Source organism: Aplidium turbinatum, chromosome 1 (assembly GCF_918807975.1).
Source record: "Aplidium turbinatum chromosome 1, kaAplTurb1.1, whole genome shotgun sequence".
Lineage (NCBI taxonomy): Eukaryota > Metazoa > Chordata > Ascidiacea > Aplousobranchia > Polyclinidae > Aplidium > Aplidium turbinatum.
In genome coordinates this window covers 1547999-1561095 of record NC_137472.1, presented here as the reverse complement: position 1 = coordinate 1561095, position 13097 = coordinate 1547999, and the positions used below count along the sequence as shown (strand labels likewise).

The 13097-nt window shown below is 36.2% G+C and overlaps 1 protein-coding gene across 1 annotated transcript in view; it reads left to right on the top strand.

Moving 5' to 3' along the window:
- Positions 1-13097, top strand: part of LOC145779892 (uncharacterized) — a 122071-nt gene that overhangs the window by 17471 nt on the left and 91503 nt on the right. The window contains exon 7 of the mRNA XM_082591567.1: positions 10986-11164. Within this exon, the coding sequence (XP_082447693.1) occupies positions 10986-11164 (179 nt within the window). The remainder of the gene's footprint in view (positions 1-10985; positions 11165-13097) is intronic.

Below are 13097 nucleotides of genomic sequence, written 5' to 3'. Positions count from 1 at the left end.
ATTTTTTGCCTTCATCCTTTTTAACTCCTCAAGAAAAGTATTTTTGGTTATACTTGTACGCTGATACCTTCTGCGGACCGCAAATAACAGCGTGGTGGGCCACATGAGGCCCGCGGGCCGCCATTTGGTGACCTACACTGTAGATGATGGTTCATGGACTGTATAACATGCATAACGCATGTTGATCCATAACTGCAGACAGGACGTCACTGTTTCCACCTAAAGGTCTCATCACCTTATTACTATTGAACGCCTTATTACTATATAAGTATATAAGCAATTCAGCGTGGTGTTTTTTCCAATTGTGGTACGCAAAGGATCACATTTAGATTGATCCAGACATAACATATATTATACAAAATACATGCATGTGATACCTGCTCTTACAGACAATAATAGAGGACATCCATCAAATAGCCGTTTGCAAATAAAGCAAATGTCTCTTAGAAGCAAAACAGCACAATCAGAGAAGAAGCCCGAGGATAAATATTTTTCCACATAGATCGAACCAACATCATATTCTTACAGAGACGTGCAGTTGTGTGGTCCAATCAGCGCACTTCGACTAATTCATTGATCATCCAAAAATTCAATCCAGAAATTTATTATCATTTATGGGAAAATTTGTGATGGGAAGTTTTCATTCGAACTCCATGAGTTGGAGAGGTTAATTGGTATGGATGTAGCAGCGGGTGTATTGATAGGCAAATACATAACAATCTATCAACTACAGAACGAAGAGTGGGGTCTCGTGGAAACGATGAATAAAATTCGACACAGCGAACAAGCATTTTAGGTTTGATAATTTGCTTACAATCCGCGAAAGACAAAAAAAAAATGTTTCGTTTCTGATACTTGAAATGCCTTCATCATACAAAAAAAAGGAAAAAAATGTTACATCTCAAGTTTTAGCATTGCAGTTGACAACAATTATTTCGGCGCAAACTGTGGTGTCTTTTTAATTTAATTCAGGCTGAACAAACCCGGCTTAATTTTGCTTTAACCCTTATTAGTACAGGGATTTTAGGTAACTCAATTGGCACAAATGTTGACATATTGTCAATATGACATTACCTTCTCACAGTGAAGTTGTTCTTTTAGATGATTTGATGTTGATAAACCTTATCAAAATAATCACAATGTCCAATCGAGAGGACTGCTTCTTACTCAGGGCTTAGCTTTAACTTACTAGCTCTCAGATGAAGCACAAAGAAGCCGAAACATGTAACAAACACAAAAATGCAGAAACATGTAACACAACAAAAAATAAGTGTTCAGCATTCCAAGCAATATTTTATTGTTCTGAAGTTTTTTGTGTCTTGGGCAAACCAGTCGGCTGCAAGTGACACAAACTGATCGAGTATGCTTTCCTCATATAAAGTATCTTCCGCGTTTGATACGTTGAACTGTGTCATTCAAAATGTTTGAAGTAGCAGCACCGATGAACTCAACTTTTCGGCAAGTAGTTTAGTTTCTGCTGCCAATTTCTTTTTTGTTGACATGCGGTTGAGCAAGCTGAAAGGTGTTTTTTTGATAAAATTTATTTTTTGCTAGTTTTCCCATTGTGTCTCATTATGAGAAACGCATTGTCACTGGCAACATTTTTTTTAATTTGCACTTGATAACCATTGACCAACGATTTGTTTTTCACAAACATTTAAATAACTCATAATTTTCATCAAGAGTGTCGCCTTAATGCTTGTTATAATCTATGGTAATTAAAGGTTTCTTAATTGTGACAGTCAGGTATCGATCAGAGTGCAAAGACGTCATGAAGAACATTCCTGTTTCGTTTTGGTACATATGACAATAGCACAATGTTTTTCAAATAGTGATACAATGCTTCAGTACTTTCCACCTTTTCCCCCTTGCTGATTTGAGCTGTGATGGTACTTCATATCCATTATATCCATGAACTTAACTGTTCCTATCAATGCATTGTATAGTAAATGAATGATCAGAATTGAAGGGGAATCTGTAATAGTATTCTTCTTCTGAGGTAAATACAAGAAAAAATTGAATCAGCTGTAACGTGTGATCTGCTTGTGCTGTTTCAACAGAAGTTGAACTGATGTGTAGACAAATCATTTGTCTGTAGCTTTGAAAAGTCAATATTCTAAAATTTTATATGTTATCTTGACAATTTAATTTTTTTGCAAAAGTACCCAAAAACGACAATTTTCTTTATCTTGCGCCGCTTAATCAACGTGCTAATCCGATTTTATGGTCTTGATAACAATGAATGTCTTGATGAGTCGTGATAACAATTGTTGTAATGACAATGGGCTGGCTCAAACGCACGAAGTGTATGTATGCCCATGTAGCTTTCCCTGCGTTTCTTGTCGTTTACGACAAAATCCTAACCTTGCCGGCTACAAGTCTACCCACTGTGGAACGATATGTGTACAACCAAGAACTGTGTCTACAAGACCATATGCAAGAAATGCTAGGGAAGCTACATAGGCAGCACGATCCCGCTTGAAAGAAAACAGTAACTCAGATAAAAGTTTGGTCTTTGATCATCAAAAACAGTGCCTCACCAACTTTGAATTTACAATCATTGCCAGAGAAAACTAAGCGGTGCAATTGAGCTTCAAAGAGGCCATTTTCATAAGTATATAGAGTCCAATTATCAACAACCTTACCGAAACTGATTCAACAAAATTTCACAGCAATAACGCCTAACAACACAGCAACTCAACAGAGAGCAACCTCAAGCCAAACAAAAGAGCCGCAAGAACGACTCACCGACTAACACCATTCGTCATAGCACATGACTGAGGAACTGTGTTCCGAAAGCTATTGTAATATTGCAATATGCCATAACTGTTCTTCCCCTGATTTTGCGTTACTTTTGTATGTTTATTATGCAAAATCATCCATGATCCTGGTCTCTCAAACGCACGGAACCGAAAATGACGTTACCTTTCCAGAACCCCCTCAACCATCCTTCAAGATTAAATTGACAGCCGCCACAAATTCCAGGTGGTGCTTTTGATTAATCCTGATTAGCAGTTTCCATCCCAAAATATAGTCTAAATGCTGTCCAAAAGGCTTACTTTGTTCCTTTCATAATTTTATATGCTGTGTGTTCACTGCTGATGTAGTATCCACATACAGTATATAACAAAAGCAATCCGGTACATTTCCTGAGATAAGAAATAAAAGCACTTTTTATGCTAGATTTTACACTGCCACATTCGCTTTCTCAAGCAAATAGGACGACGATTTACAACATGATTATGCTGACAGACACAAAACGTAGCAACCATAACCACATAAAAAACCTGCAGTTTACAGAAAATCACGAAAAACGGAAATCATTGTATCTTGAAAACGATCGATGATAGCATAAAACTGATTAGATTTTTGGAATCAATATTGGAAAATTGTACAGACACACTTAAAGACTTACCCAAAAAAAAAATTTTGTTTCGCAATCGAATGAGATACGAATGAATGTTTTTTTCACGATTTTCCGGACGATGTTTTGCAGCATCTGAGAATTAAAAGATAATAATGATGAATAAATAATTTTACAAAACTGTGGTTTGTAAACGTTTCACAAAAAGTTGGTTGCGGAAAATGTACTTTTTAGACGTAAAACATCTGTGAAAGAAAAATGTGGGTGTACGTATTTGTTATGCTGTTATCAATTTACCAATTCCCTTTGTTGAATACCTTGGTGCACTTTACATAGCTTTACTGTTTGTCTTTGCGACATAAGTTGCATACCGCCATTTCTTCTGTTTATCTCCAAAGCTTTTGTAATGCACTTGCCGATTTGCATCTCCTGTCAAAACAAAAATGGTAACATTTCCATAAAATGTTCAACTATTTTTTTATGTCTTTATCAGAGATAAGATTTCGTATTGCAAGTTCTTCATATGTCAATACATATTTTCTAATGGAAAAACTATTTTGAATAGTTTGTCTGTGCTATTGTGATTATGCTATCGCAGATTTCCAGACAGCAACCTCACACTTTTAGATTGATTCAACGTCTGCAGACGATGAATCAATGTACTAGAAATCTGGTTTGTCGGCTATTGAGAATACCTATTGTTTATGAACTATCCAAATTGCAAGCGTTGAATCAATGGAAAAATGAGGCATTTTGTTATCTGGAGAGCTATTCTTTAAAGAACTAACAACGCAAAAAACGTCTTATTGCTTCAACTGTAATTTACAACATTTGGTTCACTGGTTTTTACATTGTAGCACAATAAAATAATGAACTCTCTTTGCGTTATTGATGTCAAACAAAACAATGGAAAAATAGAAGATACGTCTCTCGTCTTGCGCACGTTGATGCACGAAGTAATTTTGAATTTATCGCTTGTAAGCGCAATGGAACCGACTTCATGCCCTGGCATGAGTTGCCAATAAACAGCAAAAATTTACCACAATTTTGAAATTACAAGAAAACTACGCAATTTGTACTTTTAAGGTTTGCAACATTCGTCTCGTCTTCCAATTTTGGGAAAAGTCAAGAAACATCAAGGGCTTTTAATAATCGAATGAAATATGAGAGGGACAGGGGTTGCCTCTCCTTGAGGACTTAACTATTAAAATTTTGGCTTTTTCCCTGATGCTATTTTCAAGTACCTTTGTCCTTTGTAATGAGACACCTTATTTGGGCAAGGGCTTATCAAGAAGCGTACAAAATGATGTGTTCCCAGTAGCGCAGCAAGAAATTTTGGAAGGGGGGGGGGGTTTGAAAACCCAGCGGCGGGGTGTCTGGGAGCCTCCCCCAGAAAATTTTGAAAAATTACTTTGAATTTGGTGCATTCTGAGAGCATTTTCAACAAAAATCTGGGTACGAATATTCCTGTAAAATGGTGGTGTCTGGTGGCATAGCAAAAGGATAAGATCATGTTTTCTTCGGCATTTTTCGGAAATAAAGCTAAGTCTCTATGTTTTCTTGTTGCTAATTCCTGGTTGAGATGCTTGGTATTTGCAAAACTTGCTCTTTTAATGCAATTTTGTTAAAATTAGGCAATTTTTTTTAGACTGAAAGCATCATTCTCAATATCGTGACGTCACACGCGTGCTAAAGGGGGGGTTGTAACCCCCAAAACCTCCCCCCTCTTGGCTACGCCACTGTGTGTTCCAGCATGTGTTTCTCCGTAGTTATTTAGTCCCTATTTAAAGAAAGGTCATAAGACAATCATGGATAAGTTTTTAGCAAGTTTGCATTCAGCCAATGAAGTAAAAGCATAAAAAATACACTTCTTGGTATGATGAAGACGCAACAAAAAGAAGGCCACGTCGATACATCATGAGCGAGCAGCCATTGTATTCGTCGGAGGTTTACATAACTTCATCGAATGCACTCTTGACAATACACAAAGAAAATAAGTGCGAACTGATCTATTTGCTGAGTTCCATGTCGTGTTTTTATATCATTATGCTGTAGATAATTGTGCTTGCATAAAGTTATACATTGTTTATTCTGAAGTGGCAAACACCTGCACGTCAAGAAAACTGCTCTTCTTGAATTTGATCAAAGAGCTTCGTTGTGCTCTTCCAAAAAAACATTCTTTAGTTGCCTATCTTGCATCGACTGTGGCTATTGCTAGTCAAGAGTCTCGAAAAAGGAGGCATTGTCATTGTGAACAATGAAAAACAAATTAGATCCTGTCAAGCATGACGCAAACCCTGTTATGGAAAACGTACTCCATCGAAAATGACGAATGCTTTTTATGTATTGCGGAAACATGACATAAGCCTATTGCAACTAACAATAGAACAAAAAAAAAACTTCTTATTTTTGCTTCAATCGCTTGCAATACTTCATTAACAAAGCTTTCCAAAGTCTATTAAACAAATCACAATCAAAGATTTCCTGACTTTTTTTACACATCAACAACTTATTGGTGCAAACTGTATGTGGTTACATTGTAGCCTACTACGCAATACTTGCTGGGGGTAACTTGTACTGAGCGTACTTAATAGAAACTAGGTAATATTTACAGATCGATTTACTGAAACTGTTTGAGTAACTATTTGGTCACTTTTGGTTTGTTGTTTCAGTTGAAAGCCTCTGCTGGAGCTCGCCTTGTCAATATTTTTTCTGTAAAATATTTCACTACTAGTGTCCTCATAAAGCCCCGTGTCGCTACAGATAGGGTTAAATCAACAATAAAACTTTGTCAAATGATGCTGTAGCAAAGTGTGGAATATTTATTTACATGTTTCTCCTCACTTCACTTCTTCCGGCTCTTCTCATTTTTCAACAATTTTCAAACTTTTACAAAATCCAGAAAAAGTACATTGTTCTCAAATACTTATCAGTATCTTGCAAAACAGACCCTAAACAACTACTAGCAAGTCCAAAATGATTCAATCAAAATAGGATGATGCAATACTGAGTCATTTAAAACGATGTCCTTTTAAAAAATCACTGGCCATAATAGGTTAAGGAAGCCATTTTTATATGTAGACATAATTCAAAAATCAACAACCGTGCCGAAAAGGAAAAACTAGGTCACTTAATCTATTAATCAACTAATTCAACAAAATTTCACAGCTATAGCCCCTAAAAACATAGCAACTCAACAGACAGCAACCTCAAGCCAAAAAAAGAGCCGCATTAAAGAATGAATCACTGACTTCAACATTATTCGTCATAACACATGACTGGGAACTGTGTTCCGAAAGCTAGTGCATTTCGCTTTTACCGCGGCGAATTCGCAGATAAGGGCTCTGAGAGAGAGGCAAAGTCGGGCAAATTTCCCCCCTAACAAAACATTGTAAAAAAACGAATAATTTTTTGTTTCTTCCTTTAGAGGGGGGACCATTTTTACTACAAAAACAAAAATGTACCAACTCAATAAAAAAAACAATTTTTGAATAAAGTGCATAGTTCTAAGTTTTTCCCAAGCATTGTATATGTCACTCCAGAGGCTTCTTATCAAGAACAAATCTTTTTGTGTGTTATGGTACAGTAGGCTAAGTAAGTAGTCCTATTTTTCAAAGAAAGTTTACTTCGAGAAGTTAATCAAGGCATGGCGCAGTCAAACCCAATGCTTTACATTACTCTTTTGCAATTGAAGGTCTAAAGACTTTACTTAAATGGACCAACTTGAAACCAATAAGTCCTAGATCAGAAGCTGAGTCAATGCTAAATTAGCCCACAGCTATCAGTTTTAAATTTGTGATTGCTTTGCAGTATGTGGATTACAGTCCTAAACAATATTCACTAATGAATTTAATCTTCGTCGTATGAGCTGTCTTCTTCCGGACTATATGTTTGGGCATGAGGTCATCAGCCACTCGACAGTCTCATCATCCAGGGCCTTCAGTCCAAGCGTTCCATGTGGTGGTTGATGGATTGGGCAGTCATGGACGACATGGTCTACTGTGGCACCAAACTCGCATCCCGGTGAGGGAGCCAGGCCCCATCTGCACATGTCTGAACGAAAGCGACCGACGCCGGTTTGTAGGCGGTTAAGTTAAGTTAATTAATGAATTTAATGAAATTAAAGGAGACGTAATCTAAGTAAGAGAAAGCCGAGAAGAGCAGGCTACTACTTGCAAGCTAAATTTGTAGCAACTCCGAATTTAAACGAAAATGATTTTATTTTTCTGAAGACAGAACCGTTTTATAACTCCAATTGACCATAAAAGTAATTCAAACGAAATGTTTTCTACCATATATTGCAAAGGATTCGCTAGTTGTTGGAATTGACAAATGTATCAACAAACTCAAACGTATCGTCGATGAGTTTGAAGCTCCATGGAAATTTCACCGTAAGTCTGATTTACAGTTGCAGGCATATGAAACAAATTTAAACCATTTGTATAACAATGACATTTCTCAAGACCTTTGGATGATTTGGTACTTTTGACAGAAAGCTACACAGAAAACTTCAGCTGCAAACCAGAACGAACCACCCCATGATCTCTATACCAGGAAATCATTGATTCCAACTTTCGAAACGTTTTTCAAATAGTTTTGTTATTATGAATTATTTTTATTTCCGGTAGCTAACTCCAACGGTTGCAATTTGAGAACGTTATTTTAGCACACTGAAATTTGTAAAGAATTATTTGCGTTCCACTATGACTCAAAACCGATTGAAAAGCGTCACTATAAAGTAAATGCTCTGCATCACTTCAGACGTGGCAACATTTTATCATTTGATGCTGTCATCTGTAACTTTGCATTGCAAAAAGTCCGGAAAGGGTTGAATAAATCATGGATGGATGACCATTTTATTTTTGTTTGGATGCGAAACGTACATAAAACAAAAACGTACAGTGTTCATCCAATGAGAGAGTGCGAAAGACCATAGCCCTGAAGGAGTAAGAGATTGTCCTGTTTTCGCTCTCTCATTCAAACAGTCATACGAAAGAAAGTATTGCGTTTTTAAATAGCAAATTGACACAAAAAAAGAAGAAGAAAGGAAAAACTGAAAAAAAAAAAACAAACTCGGACGCAAGAAATACAATAAATAATAAGGAGAAGAATGCACATAAAGTCAGGTAGTGGATGTCGCTTCTATAGCTCTTAACCATTGAAGAAGTGTTTTTTGCAAGTTTTACTGAACAATTTGTACTGTAGTATTTTTTCATGTTTTTCTTTATATTTTGGAGTAAATTGTCCCATACCTTAATTCCCATGCATTTTAAACTTTTTTGAAATAATTAGGTATTTGCCTGTTAAGTATAAAGCGAATTGGAGCTTGAGCGTCGGGTGTTATACGAATATATAGGTGATATATGTGTAAAGAAAATGGGTGTCCAAAGTCCGGCCCGCGAAACTTTTTTGTATGGCCCGCGTCTGTTGTTGTGCAGTGTGTTGTTTTTTGACTGCAGTCGCACACTCACACAGAAATTATACAAATTCAGCGTATTTGTGTAATTTCTAATAATGTGTATTTTCTAGAATATTAATCAAGGCAGTATTTTCTCACTGAAAAAAGCCTGGCGAGAAAAATTAGAATCATTGTTGCTTCTTTTGCGAAATAATCTGTTATTGCCTGGAGAGAATGATGCTGAGTGATACAGTCGAGCATTCATTCATTTTCTTGTCAGTAAATTCAACGATTGTTCTCAAAAATTAGTCACAAATGTAAAGGGCTTACTGTTATGGAGGGTAGGGGACGTGGTAGTTTCAGCTTTTCTAGTATTTCGTTTTTCTTGAGCTTTTTGTATCCTGCTTTTTTTTCGAAAATCTCCGTGTCTTTCTTAGATCTTTTTCTTCAGAGTGATCCGTCACTAGCAAGTTGTTCGCATGAATCCAGATCAATGTTTGCATGGTTGAGAGAGACTTTCAGCTGATCTTTGTATCTCATTTTTGGTCTTCCGGGGGGTCTCTTTCCTGTCTCTAGTTCACCATAAAGCATTATTCGTGGAAGCCTCGTTGGGTCCATTCGCATGACATGTCCTGTCAAGCGAAGGCGGTGTTTCAATATGGTGACTTCTAAACTGGGCAACCTAGAGCGATCAAGGATTGCATCGTTGGTAAGACAATTTTCCCAACGAGTGCCTAGCATTTGCCTCAATTTATTCTGCTGGAAATTTTCAAGACGTTTGATGTCACGGCTGTATAATGTCCAGGTTTCACAAGCATAGAGAAAGGTAGATAAAAGGATTGCCCGGAGGACCATAATTTTTGTGCGGATAGATATAGCATGGTTGTTGAAAACGCGATAGTTAAGTCTTCTATAGGCACAATGTGCTGCTTTTATACGATATTCAATATCCTTTGATAGTGTAACAAACAACCAAAAAAAATTGACCATGTGGCCGGTGTCCTTTTAAAAGGCAACAATAAATATAAAGCAAAATAAACAAACAAAAGAAGCAAAACATTACACAAATTAGAGTGTAGTAAGAAGTACAATATTATAGAGTGTCAAACTATGAAGAGACATAATTCATATCTAGTACTACTAGGCAATAAAACTTGCATGTTCCTCCTCACTTCACCTCTTCCGGTTCTTCTCATTTTTCAAAAATTTTCAAACTTTTACAAAATCCAAAAAAAGTACACTGTTCTCAAATATTTATCAACACCTTCCAAAACAGACTCTAAACAACTACTAGCAAGTCCAAAATGATTTAATCAAAATAAGATGATGCAATACTGAGTCATTCAAAACGATGTCCTTTTAAAAGGACACCGGCAGTTAACGGAACTAAAGGCAAACAAAAATATGCATCAAAAAAGCCAAAATCACCACATTTTTTTTTATCTAATTAAAAAGTTATGACAATACAACTTTGTGACTGAAGTATCACCTAAAAAGAGTAACGGAAACTTGTGGCGGATTTTAATGGGTTAAAGCGTAATTGCACAACGTCGTTTTCTCTGAGAATGATTGTAAGTTCAAAGTCGGTGAGGCACTGTTGTTGATGATCAATGACCAAACTTTTATCTGAGTTAAGGCACTGTTGATTAAAATTTGCATGGCAAGAGAAACTTGCTCTGTAGCTTACACGAGCTTTGGTTGCACATTTACTTTGGTTATCATCATCATCATGGTTATCATTATCAGCTCAAATTTATTGAGCCTAATGCAGTATATACGTAACGATAGATCATGTCTATATGTTATAAAAGGAATGGCAAACCTATTGAAAGTTTCAAATTGTGCTGTACAATTAAACGTTTCAAGATATGTGTTTTCGAGTTACAATTTGGTAAGAACTTAAAATCTGATGCAACACTTTTAAATCTGTTGGACTTCGCAAGCAGTAATCTAATTTTTAAATAAAACATAAAAAGCTATCCTAGAAAATACAGAAGAATTATTGATGGTTTCATATTAGATCATCGCCTATATTGATGGTTTATTGATGGTTTCATTGGTTTATTGATGGTTTCATATTTGACGGGCCGCAGGTTCGTCACCTCTGCATTAGATCATCGCCTATATTGTAGCAATTAAATTATCAATGGTATGTACAACACAACCGTGGTTACGTATTTTATTAGAATATACATTTTCTCAGATATTCAATCTTAATTTCAGCTACTTGTGGCTTTACCGCAATAGCTAACTCTGGAAAGCAGTCTCTAAACTCTCCTGGCTGGCCTGGACATTATGCACATAACTTAGCTTGCACATGGACTCTGCAAGCTAGGCCAGGAAAACAAGTCTCACTTGAGTTCATATCCATCAATGTTGAAGAATGCTGTGATTTTGTAAAGGTAAGTGGAAGTGTGTTGCAGCAGTTGTAGTCACATAGTGCGAAATAATAGTCGTTATTATACTGGTATATTTGTTTTGATAAATTTTTACATTTTCATTTTCAATTACATTTATTAAAGTTTTTAGTGGCCTTTAAATATATCTGTGTTTGCAATTGATCGAGTTTCGCTTTTAGCAGCATGATCGTTGCTTACTTCACAGTGTAGATTTCAACGACCTCTTTTAGCCTGATGCTGCCAGTTCGCTGTGGTAATTGCACTAGCTTTAGGAATACAGTTACCTAGTCATGTGCTATGTCGAATGGTATTGAAATCAGTGAGGATTATGCAATTATGCAGTTGATTATACAGTCAGTATAGCATAATCTCTGTGTTTCTTTTATTAGCGTCTAGGTTTCACATCCATACAGCAAAATAGAAAAGATATACCACGTTAACAAACAAAACAAAAAATAAACTGAACTGAACTGAACTAACACACGCTTCCTTTTTGCGAATTGTAAATTTTTGTTTCGAAAGATGTACAGTATGCTGTGTTTTGGAAAGCCTGTTTCGTTTTGCATTTAGCATCATTCGTAGTGAACGATCGAAGGTATTCAAAAGAGTTGACTTGCTTGATTGATTTGTTTTAAATCAATGTATTGCAATGGCACAATCAATATGCATAGCTTGGACGGCAGGCTACACTTTTATTTTGGAATGATGGAACTATTTTATTGCGTAATTCTGTTGTGGTGCTTCGACGATTATTGACCGATAACACTAGACAAAAAAAAAATTGTGGTGCCGAAGATATTTTAACTGTTTTTAGCTAATTTTTGGTTGCTGATTTCGAAAATGCAATCAGTTTTTGTCTATCAGGTCTAGTTTTGTAGTAACGGTGATTCCACTGCATGAGTGCACATGCAAAATTGCTCATTCGAAATTTATTCACGAATCAAATATAATGTCAAAAAACATAAATCAATTTCAGCAAGACAACAAAGAAATGAAAAACGTACACACAAAGATAAGATTAACATGTATGTTAGCTTTTCCTTATTCTTCACTTTGCTTAAGTGTCTGCCATAATCTTGCGCTTAAGAGACCTACGAGAGTGAACTGCAAAAGCATCATCGCGTTTAATAGATCAGAAATAGTCAGCTAGCACGGTAGCATCCCATCTCCCTTGATATCTGACTTCCATCTCATTAATGTCTTGATGAAATCGCTCCCCTTGCTCGTCACTCAAATCGCCGAGATTATCAGGAAAGTAGTCTACTGTAGATGAATGTGTAGAAAATGAAGTTTGATGCTCATGTTAACACCAATATCCTGGAGTCTTCTGAGTAAGTTACACACGGCTCTTTGTAATTGGATGCCTTTTTATTTCCCGAAAAATTTTTAACAACTTTCATAAAAGCATCTTAGGCACCGATAGTTCTTTTTCATTCATGGAAGGTTGGAGGTTTAGATCATTGATTAATTTGATTTGAGGCCCATCAAATATACCGGATTTTAACTTTTCAATTGTTAATCCTGGAAATTTTGTGCAAATACATCTGAAACAATTTCCATCTTTATCGAGTGCTTTTACAAATTGCTTCATGATAGCCAACTTATTGTAATATGAAGAGGAGATAACACAATTTTTGATCGTTCCACCAGAGAATGACTTGAACATTTTCTCGCCAGGAATTATTTAACTTCTCATGGATCAATGTTTCCTTTCCAATGCTGATCTCTTGCCCTGCTGTCCCACAAACAGAGAAAACAAGGAAACTTTGTGCATCCACCTTGCATTCCAAGCAGAAATCCAACCATTTTCAAATCAACGTAAAGTGCAATTGTGTTCATAGTATGAATTTTTTCCAAAACAAATTTGATTTCGTTATACTTTTTTTTGAGAGTTGTTGAATGTCCAAGTGGTACAGATCCATAAACATTTCCATTA